This window comes from Tenrec ecaudatus, chromosome 13 (genome assembly GCF_050624435.1).
Source record: "Tenrec ecaudatus isolate mTenEca1 chromosome 13, mTenEca1.hap1, whole genome shotgun sequence".
Taxonomy (NCBI): domain Eukaryota; kingdom Metazoa; phylum Chordata; class Mammalia; order Afrosoricida; family Tenrecidae; genus Tenrec; species Tenrec ecaudatus.
Window position 1 is genome coordinate 91,992,552 of NC_134542.1, and position 19,153 is coordinate 92,011,704.

At 47.7% G+C, this 19,153-nt stretch overlaps 1 protein-coding gene across 1 annotated transcript in view; it reads right to left on the minus strand.

Annotated features, from left to right (window-relative positions):
• The window catches only part of KIF5C (kinesin family member 5C), a 205,416-nt gene that overhangs the window by 86,915 nt on the left and 99,348 nt on the right, over positions 1–19,153 (minus strand). Inside the window, exons 8-10 of the mRNA XM_075529815.1 lie at positions 17,253–17,377; positions 12,868–12,972; positions 12,334–12,482 (exon numbers count right to left, since the gene is read on the minus strand). Coding sequence (XP_075385930.1) covers positions 12,334–12,482; positions 12,868–12,972; positions 17,253–17,377 — 379 coding nt within the window. The remainder of the gene's footprint in view (positions 1–12,333; positions 12,483–12,867; positions 12,973–17,252; positions 17,378–19,153) is intronic.

Below are 19,153 nucleotides of genomic sequence, written 5' to 3' on the forward strand. Positions count from 1 at the left end.
CATACCCTTCTGCTCAGCATGCACGGGGTCCTCACGGGTCACGTTCAAGGGAACTAACAATTATGGGGGTGTGGGTTCCTGGGTGGCACACACAGTCAAGCACTTGACTACTAACCTAAAGGGTGATGGTGTAAAGTCACACAGTGCCATGGAAGAAAAACCTGGTCATTTCCTCCCATAGAGACAACCAAACTCATTGCCACCATCGGGTCCATGCAACTGCCCCTGGGGTTTCCTGGGACTTACCAATAACTCTTTACAGAAGGCAGAAGCCCTGTCTTTCTCCCATGGAGCCACTGGTGGTTTTGAACAGCTGATCCTATGATTAGCAGCCCAACACATAAGCACTACACCACCAAGGCTTGTAAAGATGGCAGCCAAGAAAAGGCTGTGGAACGGTCCCACTCTGTACACATGGAGTCACCATGAATAGGGCCCAACATGACAGCAAAGAGTTGTGTTTGGGGTAATAGGTGGATAGGGATTCAAAGCAAAGTAGCGCATGCATCACATGCAGTGCGAAAGAATGGTACTTTGGATATATGCTACTAGATTAAACAGGATCCCAACGGGGAAGAGGGGATCTTTATCCAGTGTGATAGAAATCTATTCTATCCAATGAACAATGTGCATTCTACTACACTCTTAAAATATTGGCAACTCAAACACACCTAGTGGGACGACGGAAGAAAAGTCTGGTGATCTGCTGCTGGCTCTGAAGGGTTTATGGCCAAGGAAGCCTCATGGAGACGTCTATGCTCCACCACAAGGGGTCGCCGTGAGTTGCAACTGACTAAGTGGCCACCCTTTGTTTTATTGATGGAGAAGATTCTATTCCAGCTGGATCAGAGATATAAATGTGAAAGTCAACACAATAAAGTATCTAGAAGGGAGGAAAGGGGAATCACTGTACAATAGTAAGATTTCAAAAGGAGAATCTAAAAGAGGGAAAATTGATTTCATTAAAATTTGAACTTCGATTCAATATTGCATTAGAGGTCCTAGCCAGAACAATATGACAAGAAAAAGAAATAAAAGGTATCCAGACTGAAAAAGAAGCAAAAATGTCTCTATCTGCAAATGATATGATCCTATCCATGGAACAGCCCAGAGTCACACAAAAATTCTAGAATTAACAGAGAAATTTAACAACATTGCAAAGTATAAGGTCATTAAACAAAAATCAATTAGGTTTCCATATATCAGCCATGAGAAATCTGAGAGGGAAATAAAGGAAGGAATGCTGTTTACAACCACATCTACGAAAATACCTAGAAATAAATTTAGCCAGGGATGGGAAGTACTGATGCAGTGAAAACCGTAAAACATTGCTAAGAGAATAAAGAGAACAAATAAGCAGAAAGATGTCCCACGTTTATAGGCTAGAATACTTAGTATTGTTAAGATGCCAATACTACCCAAAGCAGTGTACAGACTCAACACAATGCCATTCAAATTTCCAAAAGCCTCCTTTTCAGAAATAGAAGAACCAAGGTTGCACTTTAAATGGAATGGCAAGAGGCCCAGTACAGCACAAACAGCTCGTACTGGTCTAGCCATATGGACATGGGCCAATGGGCCAGAATTCAATGCCAAGAAGGAATCCACAGATCTATGGTCAGCTGATGTTTTGCAAGGCTGCTGCGTCCCTTTGAAAAGGAGCCCAGGTGGTGTGGCTACTCATTGGGCTGCGATTCACAGGGTCAACAGTTTGAAACCTCCAGGAGCTCCGTGGGAGAAAGACGGGGCTTTGTACTCCCGTCAACAGTTACAGCCTTGTAGTGACCACAAGGGGTCACGAGGAATCAACATAAAGTTGATGGCAGTGAGCGAATGAGTACATTTGATTGGAAAAGAAGAGTCATCCATAGGTGGTGCCGGGAATATCGGATTTCCACGTGTATGAAACAAAACAGGATCCAAGTCTCACACCTGACACAGAAAGCATTTCTAAGAAGATTAAGGACTTAAATATATAACCTAAAACTATAAAGTTCTTTGAAGAAAAAGCAGGGACAAGTAGGCTTCTATTTTAGTAATGAATTCGCTAATACGTTAGGAAAAGCATACACACCAAATGGCTACCTAAAGCCATAAACAGGACCTCACATAAAGAAAAAATGTGTTCCTCAAAAGCGTATCCCCCAAAAAGTGAAAAGATAAACTACTGACTGGAAGAATATACGCAGAAACCATATACCCAACACGTCGCTAATAACCGAAAGAAATATCCAACGTCCTCAACAAAAAGACAAGTAACCCAACTATAAAATGGGCAAAGGTTGGACAGACATGCACCACAGAGGACATGCAAATGGCCACCAAACACATGAAACAATGCTCAGGGCCATTAGTCATCAGATGGAAGCAAATCGAAACCACGAGTCTGGATCCTGTCACTCCCACGAGGGTGGCCACGGTGACACAAGAAGTGAAGATAGCAACTGCTGGGCAGGATGTGGAGAAATGGGACCCTCCCCCATCGCTCATGGGCGTGCCAGATGGTACCGCTGTTGGGGCAAATGATTGGGGGGGGCTCCTCAGAAGATGCAAAGTAGAACTACCAGATGACACAGCGATGCCACTCCTGGGCATCCTAGTACAGATGGAACGCGGAGACATTGTGCTGAGTGGAATAAGCCAACGGCAAATGGTCCAATACGGTACGAGCTCATTGATGTGAAAAGGCCAATGTCCTGAGGAGGAGGATGGGTAGTGGCGACCAGGGGGACGAGAGAATGGAAAGAGGATGGGATTGTTGAATGGTGGCGAAAATGCGGCACTAATGAAGGGCAGGGTTGCAGACGGTTATTATAAGCGTTGTTAAGTTGTGCACCAATAACAGGTGGAACAGGCCAAAGTGGTGTGGCAGATAGACTTACCACAACGACAAAAAGGGAGAGTCGCCGCGGAGACGGCTTGTGTATAAACAAAAACCCCATGGGGCTCGCTCTCTTGGCTTGGAGGTTTAGGGTCACGGTTTCATGGGACATCCTGAGTCATTTGAGTGAAAAAAAAAAAATCCTGGAGCAAAGGGGGAATGGAAAAGCAGAACAGAATTTTAAAGAATCTTGAACTCCCAAGCTCTTGAAGGCACGAAGGCTGAATGAACCCTGAAACTATTGTCCGGTGAGAGCCTTTAACGTGTACACCCAAAATAAAATAAAATGTAAAGCAAACGATCGCCACAAACCTTCTCAAAATCAACTTTTGCTGTTGTGTGGAGCCACAGCATCTGCCCCGACTCACAGGGAGCCGTGTACGCCAGTCCGGGGCTGTCTCACGGTCCATGTGACGCTGGACTGCCTGTTGGCAGCCTCGGCGGCAGTCCATCTCCTGCAGAGCTTCCTCTTTCTCTCTGACCTTCCAAGTTGCCAAACCATTGTTGCGCAGAGCTGGGTCAAGATCTGCTCTGAGCAGCCTGCTCTTTTAACAACTAACTGTGTGGGTCACACTAGCGAGAGCAACATGAGAGGTCAGACAGGAACTTCAGAGGCTACGACAACGAGGGAGAATGACTCTGAAAAGGTGGGTGAGCCTGGCCCATCACAATGCAATCTATGTCACTGAAGAGGACATGGAGAAAGGGTTGGATTGGCGTAGGTTCTGCGGTGTATCATGTCAACAACCGCAACGAGGTGAAGGAATAAAATTATTTCTAAAGAACGCCTTCCTTCATGACAAGCCACTATTAAGAGGAGGCCTGATGATTCTGTAGGTTAAGCGATGCGTTGCTAACCCCAGAGCTGATCGTTCAAATTTATCAGACTCCTGGGCAAAGGATGAGGTTGTCTGCTCCCATCAAGAGTTAGAGTTTCGGGAACCCGACAGAGGGTCTCTGTGAGTGGAAATCGACTCAGTGGCTGTGGGTTTAGTTTTATGAAGTGAGCGAAAAGGCACAGACCTTACACCTTTCACAAAAGGGAGTCCCGAAAGGAGACATAGACTTAAATGTCAAACACAAAATCTAAATCACCTTGGGTCGGCTGACAAGATTTCAGACCTACATCCAACACGCCATCCATGGGGGTTTGGTGAATTGGACTTCCTTCAAATTCAACATAAGCTGAGCAAAACACAGTCAAGGATGAGAAGACAACGGTGGGAGACCATGCTGGTAAATAACTGCCTTAGAGCTGAGATAGACAATGAACTCTTAACACTCAACAACTAGAAGCTAGCCCAGTTTTTTAACGGCCAAGAGATCTGAGCAGATCAAAGAAGAAATACAGATATCAAACAAATACATGAAAGATGCCCTATGCTAGTGGGAAATTGCACATTAAAATAATAAAGAAGGATTACTATGAGAATGACGTGACATTCTGGAAAAGTGAAAACTACAGAGAGAGTAAAAAGAGCTGTCATTTCCCGGAGTTGGGGGCTGTGGGGGGTGTTGGAATATGTGGAAGAGGAATGAACAGGGGGTGCAGAGAACATGTTTAGTGCCGTGAAACTGTGCTGTGGGATTCGACAATAACATCAGTCACTGGACAAAATCCACAGGACTGTGCAATGCAGAGTAAACCCTAACTCAACTCTGGGCTTTCATTAATAATACTATAGCAACGGAGTCCATCTATTTTAATAAATGTACCACATCAATGCAAGACGTTAATAATAAAAGAAGCTGGAGTAAGGGAGGAGTAGGAGTATATAGGAACTCCTGTTTTCTGCTTTGTGTGTGTGTGTGTGTGTGTGTGTGTGTGTGTGCGCGCGCGCGAGCGAGAGAGAGAGAGAGAGAAATTTCTCTCCAAAAAAAAAAAAAAAAAAGGAAGGTCTACCCAAAGTCAATTGCATACTATGATCTCAAGGGACAATGCTGTAAATCTTACTTTGGTGAGTAGGAACTGGGCGGGGGTCTTGAAAGCTTGTGAGCAGTCATCCAAGAGACAGCTTGGTTTCTGTCCATCCAGAGCAACACAGGGAAGACAAGTAATCAAAGAGACAAGCAAGCCTTGAGTCCAAAGAATCCATGGACCACATTCACCACAGCCTCCACAACCCTGAGACCAGGAGAACTAGATGGGGTCTGGGCTCCACCACTCACCTGCTCTGACAGGGATCACAGAGGAAGTCGGGTAGAAGGGGAGAAAAACGGGGGCTTCAAACCATGCAAACACCTGGCACACTGGTCAAAGAGACTGGTGGAGCCCCCAACTAAGGTCTGTAGTCACCCTTCAGACCTAGAACGGAACGCATTCCTGTGCTTCAATTTCCAGCCAAACAATAGACAGATCGATAAGGTAAGTGATAATATGAAGGGGGTGTGCACACCTTAACATCATCAACCAGAATTTGCCCAAGGTCAAAGTTCAGACAGCGAATGTGTGGTAGTTACAGAATCTGGTGTCAATTTGAGGATTTAGAGTGAAAGGGTGGAGTCTAGTCTGTCAATCAGATCATAGCCAATGAGGCCTCTCTGAGGGCATGGCCTTCTCCTGAGGATTCTGAGAACTCCGGTCTTCCTCCCTGGAGGCGGGAGATGTACGCTCTGTACTAGATATTCCTGTTGACAGCCCCATCGAAACACACTGATGGAGCCCTGGACCTGGAGCAGACACGTGGAGACCCACACAGCACTGAGATGCTTCCACTGCCACTAGATCCACAAGACTTTTTACCCACCTGCCTGAGATCTTCCTCCGTTAGGCATCATTGCATGACTGCATGAGTCTAAAGAGGAATCTATGAATCATTTTTAGACATATGGCCTAATATCGGACTTATGGACTTGATCTGGACTGGGCTAGGATGTTTCCTCAATAGTCAATTGCTCTTGTATATAAAGCTCTTTCTTATACACACATGAGCATCTATGAATTTGTTTCTCTAGTCTACCCAGACTAACACAGAAAGGTTAGGAACACATGGGGAAATGGAAATGAGAAAAACAGGGACAGGGTAAGATGAGTGACATCACAAACATGAAACAAAATGTGTCTGAACTGTTAAATGGCAAATGGATTTGCTCGTTGAACCTTCCCTTGATCCCCAATTAAAAGGTTCTTTGTCAGTCTATCAATTTTATTAATTAAAAATGTAAGCAGCAAAATTGGAGAAAAGATACTCGACACACATATGATGGAGACCTTTCGCAGAATACCCGTCTACAGATCAGTGAGTGATGAGAAAAATCAGAAAGGCAGCAAAGAAAGACATTTCCCAAACTCTGGGTGATGGTTACATAGTTACCATAAAATGTAATTTTATTGGGGGCTCATACAACTCATCACAGTCCACTGTGTCGGGCACATTTGTACATTTGTTGCCCACATCATTCTTAAGACATTTGTTTTCTGCTTGAGCCCTTGGTATCAGTCTCATTCCCCACCCCTTCCTACATCCCCTCCCTCACAAACCCTTGATGGTTAATAAATTATTATTATTTTGTCATGTCTTACACTGTCCAACGTCTCCCTTCACGTATTTTTCTGTTGTTTGTTCCCCAGGCAGGGGGTTATATGTAGATCCTTGTAATCGGTTCCTTCTTTCTACCCCACCTTCCCTCCACCCTCTTGGTATCGTCACTCTCACCACTGGTCCTGAAGGGATCATCTGTCCTGGATTCCCTGTGTTTCCAGTTCCTGTCTGTACCAGTGTCCAACCTCTGGTCTAGCCAGATTTGTAAGGTAGAATTGGGATCATGATAGTGGGGGCGGGGGGAGCATTTAGGAACTAGAGGAAAGCTGTATGATTCATCATTGCTACACTGCATCATGACTGGCTATTCTCCTCCCCGTGACCCTTCTGAAAGGGGATGTCCAGTTGCCTACAGATGGACTTTGGGTCCCCATCCTGCACTCCCCTTATTCACAATGATGTGATTTTTTTTTTGATGCCTGATACCTGATCCCGTCAACACCTCATGATCACACAGGTTGGTATGCTTCTTCCATGTAGGCTTTGTTGCTTCTGAGCTAGATGGCTGCTTGTTTACCTTCAAGCCTTTAAGACCCCAGACGCTATATCTTTTGATAGCTTGGTATCATCAGCTTTCTTCACCACATTTTCTTATGTACCCGCTTTGTCTTTAGCGATCATGTCGGGAAGGTGAGCATCATGGAATTCAGCACATTTTAATGCAGTTTTTGTGGTAAAATTAGGCGCCTCAGCTGATACGCAGGTCGGCTTATACTCAAGTATATGCAGTATTCATATTTGTAAAAATTCACTGAGTTACATGCTTAAGATCTATACATTTTACTAAAGGTATGTTTTATGTAATAAAAAAAAAGTTTACCCCTGAATCCTGTCAACATGTGTAAAAGGATACTGGACTGTTGTGAACGATGGGGTTTGTACTGGCTGATTTTTTAGAAGTGTATCACCAGGCCTTCCGTCTCAGTCCGTCTCAGTCTCGGAGCACCACTGAGGCACGTGCAAGCTTCCACTGACAGGCAGGTGGTGGCTCTACTTCAGGTGTGTTGGTAAGAATTGAGCTAAGACTCTGGCATAAAAGCAAGAATTCTACCCATCACTGCCCTGCTTCGTCCACCGGAGAGCACGCCATAAGCGCCTTCCAGCGGTCAGGCTCTTTGCTTGTTATTTAGACATTTCCCCCGCGCTTGCTAGCTGCGATCACATTAAACACCAATCTAACCCAACGCTGCTCACACCAGTGCATCGCCATGGCACTGGGTGAGTGGCTAATCTAGACATGACCTGGGGCTTATGTGTCTGTTACATGTGTGGGTGTGAACTCACACACACACACACACACACACACACACACACACACACACTTATTGCTCAACTTTGTTTCCAGAAGAAATTCACGCACTCTCAGGGCAGGAAAACTGACAAGAAAGAAATGCTCTTAAAGAAGGCGTGGTCATTTAGGCCCACTTCAACTGTGCCCCGCTCCGGATCTGTGCGGCATCAACTCCTTGATAAAGGCAGCCTGCCGATGCTCACTTGGCACGTTGGTAGGCCAAAGTGACCGAAATAATTAGTGACGGCCCCAATGGGACATGCACGATCACCCATCAGAGGAATGTGAGCAATGTCCTTATTCCCAAAGACCTTCGAGGCCCTCAACCAGAGAAAGAATGCCCTGAGCCAAGTCTCAGCCAAAGCTCCTTACAAACTTTAATTAAATCTTAAGTTTATACCCTAACAGCAAGACCTGTTTAGCACAAATGATCCAAGTCATGAGGGTACCATTAGTAGGGCATGTGTTTTGCAGCTTTCTGTGTTTTAGCTTGCCTCAGAGAGTCAAGCACCACTTAAATAATACATGATCTAGCTCTGCCCTAGATACACACATAACAGCTCTTCTCCCCACAGGAAGGGACTTGGGACCAAAAGACCTAGTTCAAAAGACCTCGCAGCTAACGAATGTTAACCACCCCTGGGGAAGGCAGATCAAGCAGCGCAGACAGAGAGCAGAGGCCACGTGCCTTTCCCACACAGACCGTGGTGTTGGGCAGTCCCTCAGAAAAGATGCTAGCCGTACTAGCGCCCTGAAGAACAGAAGGGCAAAGCCTGCACACCTCGCCGTCCACATGCATCCTGTGATTTCCTCCCAGCACCACTGGGTTTGCAGTCTGCCTTCTCAGAAGCCGCGCTGGAGCCTGTTTCCGCCGCCATCTCGGTGAAACACTCAGAGGTGCGGCATCCTCACAATGTGGCACTTGGACGATGCCCTTGTCGGGGAGGAAGCTCCTGGTCCAGGTGACTCTGTGCTGGGAAACCCCACCGATTTCCTCAGTAGTTCCCCATAGGCACGTTTCCGGGCCATCAGCCCAAAGCCCCCTGCTGCAGTCAATGACGACTCGTGCCAACCCCGGAGGACAGAGCCGAACTGCCCCTGGGGGGGTCCAAGGCACCACATCTTTACCTTAGCAGATTGCCTCATCTTCCTCCCTTGCAGCAGCTGACGGGCTTGAACCCGTGGCCTTCCAGTTATCAGCCCAGTGCTTTCCCCATTTTGCCACCTCCCTGCCACCGAGTCGATGTCGATCCATAGCAACCCTATAACACAGGGTAGAACTGCCCCGGAGGGTTTCTGAAACTGTCACTCTTGATGGGAGTAGAAAGCCTCATCTTTCTCCAAGAAAGTGGCTGGTGGTTTCACACATCTGACCTGGCAGTTTGCAGCCCAACATGCAGCCACAGCCATGTGGCTCTACCCCATCAAGAGGCTCACAGAATCAAAGGCAAACTCGGCGGCCCCTAACAACAGCCGTTTGTCTCATAAAAATCACTCCACCCACAGAGGTAAGCGGTGACCCTGCTGTGGCTGGCGTGCGTGTTACACAGTGCTGCTCAGGCAGTGGGCGGTGCCAAACGCACCTGCCTGTAACTAAGCACGTGCTGGCAGATTGCACGACTGGAAAAATAAATAAAGGACTGCACCCCAGGGCGAGAAAAGATAAAGAATATTGCTTTCCTGAGTTATCAAGCACTTTCAAATTCTCTTTCCACACACAACATACAAATCAAGCTTGTGAATTATGTATGCCGGATCGATCAGAACTCTTAATGCCAAAGATCTGCTGATTCGGACCTTCTCTAAATGGATTTGCCCACCCCCTCAGGCACACTGGACCTTCATTGCCACCTCCGATGAAGGACCATTCAAACAGGCCTCTGCGATAATCGGATGCTCTGAGTTCACTTTTAAACTTGCCAATATCTTCTTTGAATAATACTAGGAAAGTCCTTTGGAAGAGTAATTAAACATTTTTTAAAATTAAATGCTGACAAGTCAGAAGAAAAGAGGGGGGGAAGTGAAAGTGCCCTAATTTGAGTGCTCACCCCATAAAGCAGTCAAGGACAAGCTTGGCAAGAGAATCTGGCTTTGAGTCTACTTAAAATTAATACGTGAAAAACAAAAGTCATTACCGCGGGGTTGGTTCTGACTCATGGCGACCCCATGTGTGTCTCAACAGAACTGTACACCCTAGCGTTTACACCGGTGAGTTTTCCAGAAGAAAAGCACTAGGACTTTCTTCTGACCTGCCTCTGGGTAGACTCGAACTGCCAACCTTTCAGTCGCAGTGGCACGATGACTTTCTTGTAGCATGCACACACCCCTTACTGCATGGCATCCGAGAGTTGCCTCCTAGCTAGACTGAAACCTCCTCGAGAGCATCCATGGCACCCTCTTCTTTACGGAGGACAAGGGCAGGTGTGGAGGGGAGTAGGGGGCACACTCCTGAACCACCAGGAGAGCCAGAATTCATCAGCGAAGCCAAGAAATGGGCATGGTGCTTTCAACTTATCGACCATCAGTCCCTGGTGAAGCATCTCCTGCTTGGTAAACAAAGGAGAGGAAGCCCCTCCGTGGGATGGATTAACACAGTGGTGGCAATAGTGGATGCAAACGTAGGAGTGATTCTGACGACGTGTGAACGGAAAATGTTTTCTTCTGTTGTGCACAGGGTTCCTAGGAATGGGGAAGGCCTCCATCGCACTTAACAATGGCAGCAACCGTCTGGATGGGGGTCCTTGAGTGGCACAAGCAATAACATGCTCAAATACTCGCTGCAGGGGTTGTGGTTCCCAACCACCCAGCGGTTCCTCAGCAGACAGACTTCTGAAAGACCCACCTGTGGAGCAGTCCTGCCCCAGACCTGTAGGCAGGGCCTCCAGGATTTGCCCCAGACTAAAGGACTAGCAAGGGCTGACATGGTCAAACGCCTTGAGGTGTCTGGCGATGATCGGGTTTCTACTGCTTCCAAAAACAAACGCTCCTTCTCTTCAGAACATCGATACGCTAGAGCCTAGCCACAAACAGGTACTTCCTTCTCCAACCGCGGAGGAATAACTACGGACCCTCATATGCTGCCCTGCAACAAACACATAAAAGACACTCATGACACTGACTCCGGGACGTGCCTGGCAGTCTCTTCTGATCTCAACGTGTTTAATCTCATTAGCTATCAGATACCATGTCTAATCCGATGTTCAGACACATGTCTACTGTGTGTTTGGGTTCCGTAGACATATTTAGCAATGGATCAGGCATTGGCCCCACAGAGAAATGAGGTATCTCTGAAGAATTCATTAACGAACTCAGGAACAGAGGGAAAGGAACAAAATTCCACTCGTTTCTAACGACACACTGGAAAGCACACAGGACTAAAGCCATCCAAACTCCTGAACATAATGGTGTCCCAGTTCAGCAAGTGTCCCCATGCCCCAAGGACGTCTTTTCAATAAGCTTGACATTGACCTAAGGCCCTCTTTACTGAGCACCTACTGTGGACTAGTTGTGTTGGCTGCTGAGGCCAATGACAATCCACAGAGGGCTTGGCGTCCTCCCAGAGCCTGCAATCTAGACTATTCAATGTCACTTGAAAATACGATCCACATGCCTTTTATTCCTTGGTATCCTGTGTTATCAGCCATATTTCTCCAGTTGTTCATCCCCAAAACAATTTCGAAGGCACTTTGGCCAAGCCTCAATCCTGTCTGATAGCTATGGACAGCGGAAAGGGGGAGCCTGCCATCCCCCAAAGCCTGCTGCCTGCAAAGTAAAAATAAAGGCCTGCATTTATCCTTCCCATAAGTCCTGGGCGTAGGCTTTACCGCCTCTTCCCATGGTGACAAGACTGAGGCTCGGAGAACAGTCAGCAAGAGCCCCAGTCAGCTTCCAAACTGGCTTGACCCGGAAACAAGTGCAGGGAAGGATGTGGAGAAACCGGAAACGCCGGTGCATCATTGGTGGGATTATGAAATGGTCTGAGTAAAGAGCGAGCTTCCCAAGAAGGAGGTGGAACAGAAAGCTTGCCCGAGTTGCCGGCTCAGTGGCCTGCCCTGCAGATTTCAGATTGGCAGCGCCACATTGCATGGCCGAAACACCTACTCACATGGAACACCTGGAGGCAGTATCCTTTGGGCATTGAAGACGGCTGCTGCTACCCCTGTCCTTGGCACGCACTGTGCAGTCGCTGCCCCTCAGGCTTAGGACCAGGATGCCCATTCTTCTTTTTTCTCCTTAAGCTACCAGTCTCCACTCAGACAGGTTTCTGCTGCTCTATCTGCAACTTTACAATGGACCCCGAATCAATCTTGAAATCACGGGAGCCTAAGACTTAGCTTTCAGTTCCACGGTGAATCAAAGCAACGCTTCATTGCATCCTAAGTCTGGGTCCGGGCTCCTTAGAGAATGTGTTTGGCACGTCCCTGCTCATTATTCAGAAACACAGTGATTCGCTGGGCCTCCATAAAGATGACCACAGCTTTCCCGATGGCCTGCTAGATGCAATGTAGTCTCAGGCCAAGTGTTGCCTTACCTCTTTACTTCTCAGACCCCAGCTGCTGCCCGCTCACCCCTGAGAGCTTGAGAAGCCCGAGGCCTGGGTCACAAGAGAGCCCACTCACCTCTGTCCAAACATAAGCGTGGACTTGGTCTCGGCCTCATTGAAGACAGAGGGCGAACAGCAAATGACAATGGTGGTCCGACAGTTCCCGCCAAGCGAGTCCTGAAGAATCCGAGTCATCTTACTGTCCCGGTACGGCACGTGGGTTTTCTATTTAGGAAAACAAACCAAAAACGGGTCTTGTTTTGACAGCTCATCCAAAGAAGAAACCCAGAGGCAAATGGGTCAGTGACAGAGACACGCAGTTTAGAAACATGTGTCAACGAGGGATTTGTGGCCTTGCCCAAGTTCAGAATGGTTATCCCGTGAGCCAGGTTACACGAAGTGAGCATCCGTTCACACGTTTCCAGGGACGGGCTCTCGCACCAAGTCGCGTGTCGACAGCCGGGATTGCCTTTGTCCCTTTCCAAATATAGAAAGCACGGATTGGGCAAATGTGGCTTACATTCTTGCAACAACACCAAACCAAAAAAATTGCTGGCCCACAGATACCTTCATATAATATTATTGAATAGACGGGAACAGGGTCACTTACTGTCCCTTCTGCCAAGGCAGAGATGACATTCCCAAGAGCAGACAGAGACTTATTGATATTTTTTGCTTCGTCCAGCACAGCTCCCTCGGCCCCAGTTTTGCTGACCTGCCAGTGAGAAGAGAGAGCGAGAAGTTAGGAGATGCCGGTTAATCAGAGGGCAGACGCAGCATCCGCCCGGAAGGCTAGTCAAAATCAGAGTTAAGTAAGAATCCGGGTGACAAATCTGTCCCTTGCGCACGAGGCTGGGGACCTGTTCTTTCTTGTCATTTTCCTCTCAATTAGGTTTTAGGGGAATGCTAAAATGCCTCAAGTGGCGGAACTTCGGATGATTCCTCTGGGGACATAGATCCAGGGAAACCAGGCTCCCAACGCAGATCAGAAGCAGTCCTGAGGGATAGGACGACAGTCTCCACTTGGGAGGGAGTCCAGAGGGAGGTGTTCAGAGGAAACGCCGTCCAGAGTCATGAAAGCAGGATCGACTGGGAAAGTGCAAATTACACGTTCCAAATTCCGTTGGCAGGGATGGTGGTCCCAACTCTCTCAGTTCCTTCCCTATTTATTCCGTTAGGGATTCAATGTCTTCTCCCAGGAGATAAGACGAATTCTTGGCCCCTGTACTTGCAGGTGTGATTCTGCTTAGAAACACAGTTGCTTGTTAACACTGAGTAGATGGGAACATGATTCCTTGTTAACGATGTCACGCCAGCATAGGGCGGGTCTTAAACCTAATTACTTTTGATCTATAAAAAAAAAAGAGCAGACTGAAAGGGCAGCGAATACTCAGGAGAAAAAGTCAGGGAGTGAAGAAGGAAGGCGGAACGGGAACAGGAAGCCCAGGGAGGAAGTGGGATACGTGATGGGACGCTGAGGGATTGCAATGGACTGGCTGAAACAAGATGCACACGAATCATTGGGTTTAAAATTGAAGACCTACTCTGTACCTTCCCCCAATTCACGGTGAAGATTTCAATTTTTGTTGTTGTTTAAGGCCAGAAGGGACACAGAGACACACACCAGGAGAAGGCAGATGCTGTGTGAGGACCACTCACCCACAACAGCATTTCCCCAGTGGGCGTCGGAACAATCCAGGGCAGCTGCAAGAGCAGATACCTATACTTTATCCTTGGTTATGGGCCGTCGTAATTGCCCAGGGGGGGATGAGTATTTTTTTTCCCCTGAAAAGGGGCAATAGGCCAAATAGGTTTTGAGAACCTATGGTCTACAAACCAAGGAACTAAGGACCCCTTGGAGCTAATGACATGGCAAAGACTCGGATTTGAACTCTTGGTGTCCAAACCCATGAGATATTACGGGTTTTGGGTTATCGCATCGCTAGGTAACTAGGGCATCGCCATAAGGCGGGGCAGTGGGGATTTGGGTGGAATAGGGTCACAATTATACCCAAAGCACACATCGCAAGAGAAGCATGACAAGGTCAAGAAAATGTGCATTATTTTATTGAGAATTCATCTTAATCCCTCTGTAGCTCCTCCTCTGCTGTGTTATTACTGACAATGCCCTATGGACAGCATTCTCTCTAGGACTACAACAGTTTACAGATGCTAAGTGGGGAAAGGGGGGGCCCAAGGCATGACTCCTAGCTCTGCTGACCAGATAAACAAAGCAGGGCACGTAGCTGCTCTCTGAAGAGAGAAGGGGGATGGGGGGTGGCAATGTTAAGCCTCGAAAAGATGGATTTCAATTACATGGAAAGAGAAGGTCCTATTGAGAGAGATGAATGGGTTTCCTGGGGGAGGAGGTGGCAAATAGGACCGATTCATATCTTTCTTGGAATTAGGTATGTAGGCTTCCCCTGCTGATGGATGGAGAAACAATGTAGGTGACAGGCCACAAATATGACAGTCTACTTGGTGTGTATTTTTCAAGGTGCTTCCCTATTGAAGCATGTTGACTTCCATGAAACAGGCAAGACAAGCACAAATGTCTTCCTTTTACAGACAAGGACACTGTGTTCCTGGGGCGCCAAACAGCCAGTCCGAGGGAAGGAGCCCATTTAGGGGAGATGGAGACTAAAGCCCCGAGTTCTGTCCTTCTAGATCACCCCTCCCCAGTGAAGTGGAGACATCTAAGGTGAATAGACATGGACAAAGGAACTTTAAAATGAACATCACCTGCGATTTAACCAGCAACACCGGGCAGAGAAGGGGGCCTCCTGGCTGCACGGTCAGCATTTTTACCTGCGATAGGTTTACTGCAATGGGGACTTAGCACCCATCTCTGGGCTGCACAGGCAAAGAGTGAGCAATCAGGGGAACCGTGAAGGGGTCGCTCGGGCTCTCTGCCCCCACGCATGCAACTGGTATGTCAGTAAAGCCCCTCCTGATTGTGAATGGTCAGTCCAGACGTACTATTGTACGTGCCGGACAGGTAGAACAAGAAAATCCGTCTTAGGAGAACTATAACCAGAGTGAGCGGCTCTCAGAAACAAGGCTGGAGGGACTCGAGCTCCCGTGTGCTGGACAGGCCATCGGGAGAGATCCATCATAGCATGATGGCTGGCGGAGCGGCGAGGGGCTGACACAATAGCTGAAACCGCGGGCTAAAAGATCAAGGTGTTTTACCCTGCTACGCACAGGAGCCACATGAGTCAGCTCACTGGACAGCCACGGCAACGGCAATGGCCCTCAGCAACACTGATCAAGCTACAAGCTGATTCCAGCAACGTTCTAACATTCCCAGCAAGGAACGTCCAGGGGTTCTACGCTCATGACTTAAACCAAAAAAGCATGCAAGGGAACCCTGTCAGTATCCATTTCTTACTTGTATGTTCACGGCCATTAGTTGGCGGACAGGCAGCTCGGGGCTGTGGTGCGGTGAGGATCAGGGAGACAGTTAGGGAGACTGACCGGGCGTCAAGGCTGCACAGCGGGATCATCAGGGTGGGTGCAGCGATGAGGGAGGCCAGAGGGTATTGTGAGCATGGGCCGGCTCTGTGATGTCAGCCCAGAGGATCAGAGGCTCCTGATCAGGAGTGACAGTCAGCAGCCTCCATTGGTGTTTTGGAGGCCAGGCTAGTTAGGGGACAGGCTGGAGTTTCTGGGAGGCCTATGTTGTGTGGCACTGTGAGTTGGGCAATGGTCTCCTAACCTCAAGGTTGGTAGTTCAAAACCCACCAGCCACTCTGGGGGGAAAGAAGAGGCTGTCTGCCCCCAGAAAGGTTTATACCATGGGAGTATACACTCCAGGGAGGGCGCACTACAGCCGACTGGGACCATACAACTCATTTTAAAGGCGATTTAACCATGGAAGTATATGGTACATGAATACTACATCAAGAAAACCAGGAGAAGGAAAAGAAAGGAAGCCAAACTTGACCAACGGTTTCCATAGGTGAGGGGTAAGAGGTGTGGCGTGGGGGCACTGAGTTCATCATGACAGTGCTGGCAGAGCCATGCGGAAACGGCTATCCATAGTGGCCCACAGCGTGAAGGGCAGAATCGATGGCACCGAATTAGACGAGTAGAAATTGTGCACTTGGAGAATGTTCTGTTGTGTATATTTTTGCCACAATTAGAAAAAATAATAATTATATGAGTCACCATAACTACAAGGAAGAAGAAAATGTCCTAGAGTTGATAACTGTGCAACTATTCTTGATGTGATTGAATTATTAAGTTCTATGACACGTGGATAAAGTGACTTTTTAAAAGTCATTCCGAGAAACCCTCTCTGTCGGGTCACTGGGAACTGGCATGAATTCCATGGCGGCAGGAGAATGAGTCTAGCCAGTGCCTGCAACGGGGGTGGAACCAGGTGCCAAAGAGAAGGTCTTGGTAAACCAGATAAACAGGGCTTGTGGCTAAAGAGTGACAACTGGTCTTACAGCCTAACACGACCGAGACTACTCAGGTGAGACCCAGTCCACAGCTACGTGTCACGTGAGTGACCGTCTCCTAGAGAAGCAGGAAAGGCAGAGAGAGAGTGCCACGGTCCAGATCTTTTCATTAGCCAAACAAACCTGCAGGGGCAGGGCTGTCCCATTCCAATGGCAAAACCCTTTCCTGGCCTTGCAGCGTCTGGGACAACCTGGTCCTTCCTGGTCTGTCCCTTTCGCATTTGCACCTCTTCTTAGGCTAGGCTAAGTTCAGACCAACATTCACCTGCCATTGTCACCAGAGCCTATTACACATAAATCAGAGGAAGCGTTCAAAGTGCTTGCCTGTGACATGAATCGGCGGGAATTCAGGACCGGTAAAGAGAGAGCAGGAAAATAAAGGTTAAATTTAATAACATCTTGGCGCAACATCAGAATCTTTAAAAGCTCTTGAAAGCCGGGGAAGGGGAAGGTACAAAAATTATACCGTGGCACACTGAAGCAACTAACAGGGTAAAATTATAGGTCATGCAAATAAAGAACCAATTACCTTTTCGCTCCCAGCCAAATCAACCAGATAAAGCTTCCCACTGAGTTTTTTCTCTGTCTCTACATTCTCTTGTTTAATATTAATCAGGAAGATGCTGTGGCTTCTAGAGCTGTGTTCATTCATGTCTGAAAAGCAAAATAGTTACTGCGGGACTGAGAACACATCCGTTTAAGTAGCAAGCCCATTGTCTGAAGAGCCAAACAAATCATGCCCAATGGCTCGGTGTTTTTTAAAGCACTTTACACGGTATCTGAGACCGCAGTTTCATTCTAAAAATGATGCTCGTTCTGGAAATAAACGTTTCAAAATGCCTTCAAGCAAAACAGAAATACATCTAAAAATCTGGGTACTGAGTCGAAGTTAGCCAGTTCTCCCGCTCCACCCAACCCCCATCCTCCAAGATTGGCTTCTCACCTTTCAGAGCTCAGATCCCCCCTTCACTCATGTGAGGGCACCTTGCTGTGCTCTGAGATTAAAGATGCTTCCCTGGGATGGGGTGCTGGAAATACAAATGTTTTGGGACCCCCGGTCCTGATGGTGTAGTGGGCTGAGGGGGTGGACGGTTAACCACAAGATGTCCGGTTCGACCAACCAGCCACTCGGAGGGAGAAAGAGGAGGCTTCCTAATGATTTACAACCTCAGAAACCCACAGACATGCTGAGTCAGAATTCACTCAACAGCAGTGAGGTTTGTGGGGGTTTTTTGTTTTGTTTTGTTTTGGGATGGGGGTGGGGGGCATTTGAACCATGTTCACAGGTCCAGTGGAGACTTTAGAGACAGAAACCTTACTCGAAGTCATTTCTTAAAACGACCTTACCAGAATAAGAAAGAGAATAATGTTCTAGGCCAAAATAAAACCCAAACCCCAACTCCCTGCCATCAAGTTGATTCGCATTCTCAGTGACCCGATAGGGTTGAACTGCCCTGGGGCTCCCGAGCCTGTAACTCTTTATGGGAGTAGGACGTCCCAGCGCCGTGCTCCGGAAGCCCAGGTAATCTCAGACTGCCGACCTTGCCCTTAGCAGTCCAACTGCATAATCACTGCGCCACCAGACCAAAACAGATGTCAGCATTCGGAGAATAATTCATGACCAATAAAAGTCATACCAAGGTAGTAATAATTTTACTCATGAAAGATGCTATTAATACCAGAACAGCAATCTTGCATTCTGTCTTGCATTCTGTCATGCATGTGTGTGTTTTAAGCAGAAAGGACGTGTAGGGGCACAGGGAGTCTAGATCCACCTGTAAATGTGCCACATAGGTGGCAGGTTACCACCTGATGTATCTATTGGAGCATAGATGGAAATTTACAGTTCAGGACCACAGACTCAAAGGAACTTCAAGAAGTTCATGGAAACCTCCATTCCCTTTAGCTCCGTTTTCCCACACTTTCTGGGTCAGAAGAGAATGAAGAGGCACAGGGCAGCCAGCTACCCAATGCCACAGGACAGGGGACCGATTAGCTCTGCCTAGCAGACTTTCCTTGGGCAGCTCTCAGAACTAGAATGTTCTGCCGGTACGTGAAAGCCTGCTTCTCCAGGGCTTCAACCTCCTAGATGGTCCTACCCATTCACACCCAACAGAGTACCCGCACCTCTTTCATGAGGACAGCATCCTGCATGATCCATTCCCCTCTCCTCCACGCTCGGCTACTTAGTTCCTACGGCTCCTCTTTATAGGAACTCACTTGTCTACAAACCTCCGAAAAAGACCCAAAAAAGTCCACTCATTGGATGGACCCCCTGCTGTCCTCATACCGCATGATCTGCTTCCCTGAGATGCCATCCATGTACGTGCTCAGGAAGGGAACTGATTTGAATATGTCTGTACTTAGTGTGGCATAGTGGTTACAGGTTGGGCTGCTCACGGCAAGGTCAGTAGTTCAAAACCAGCCACT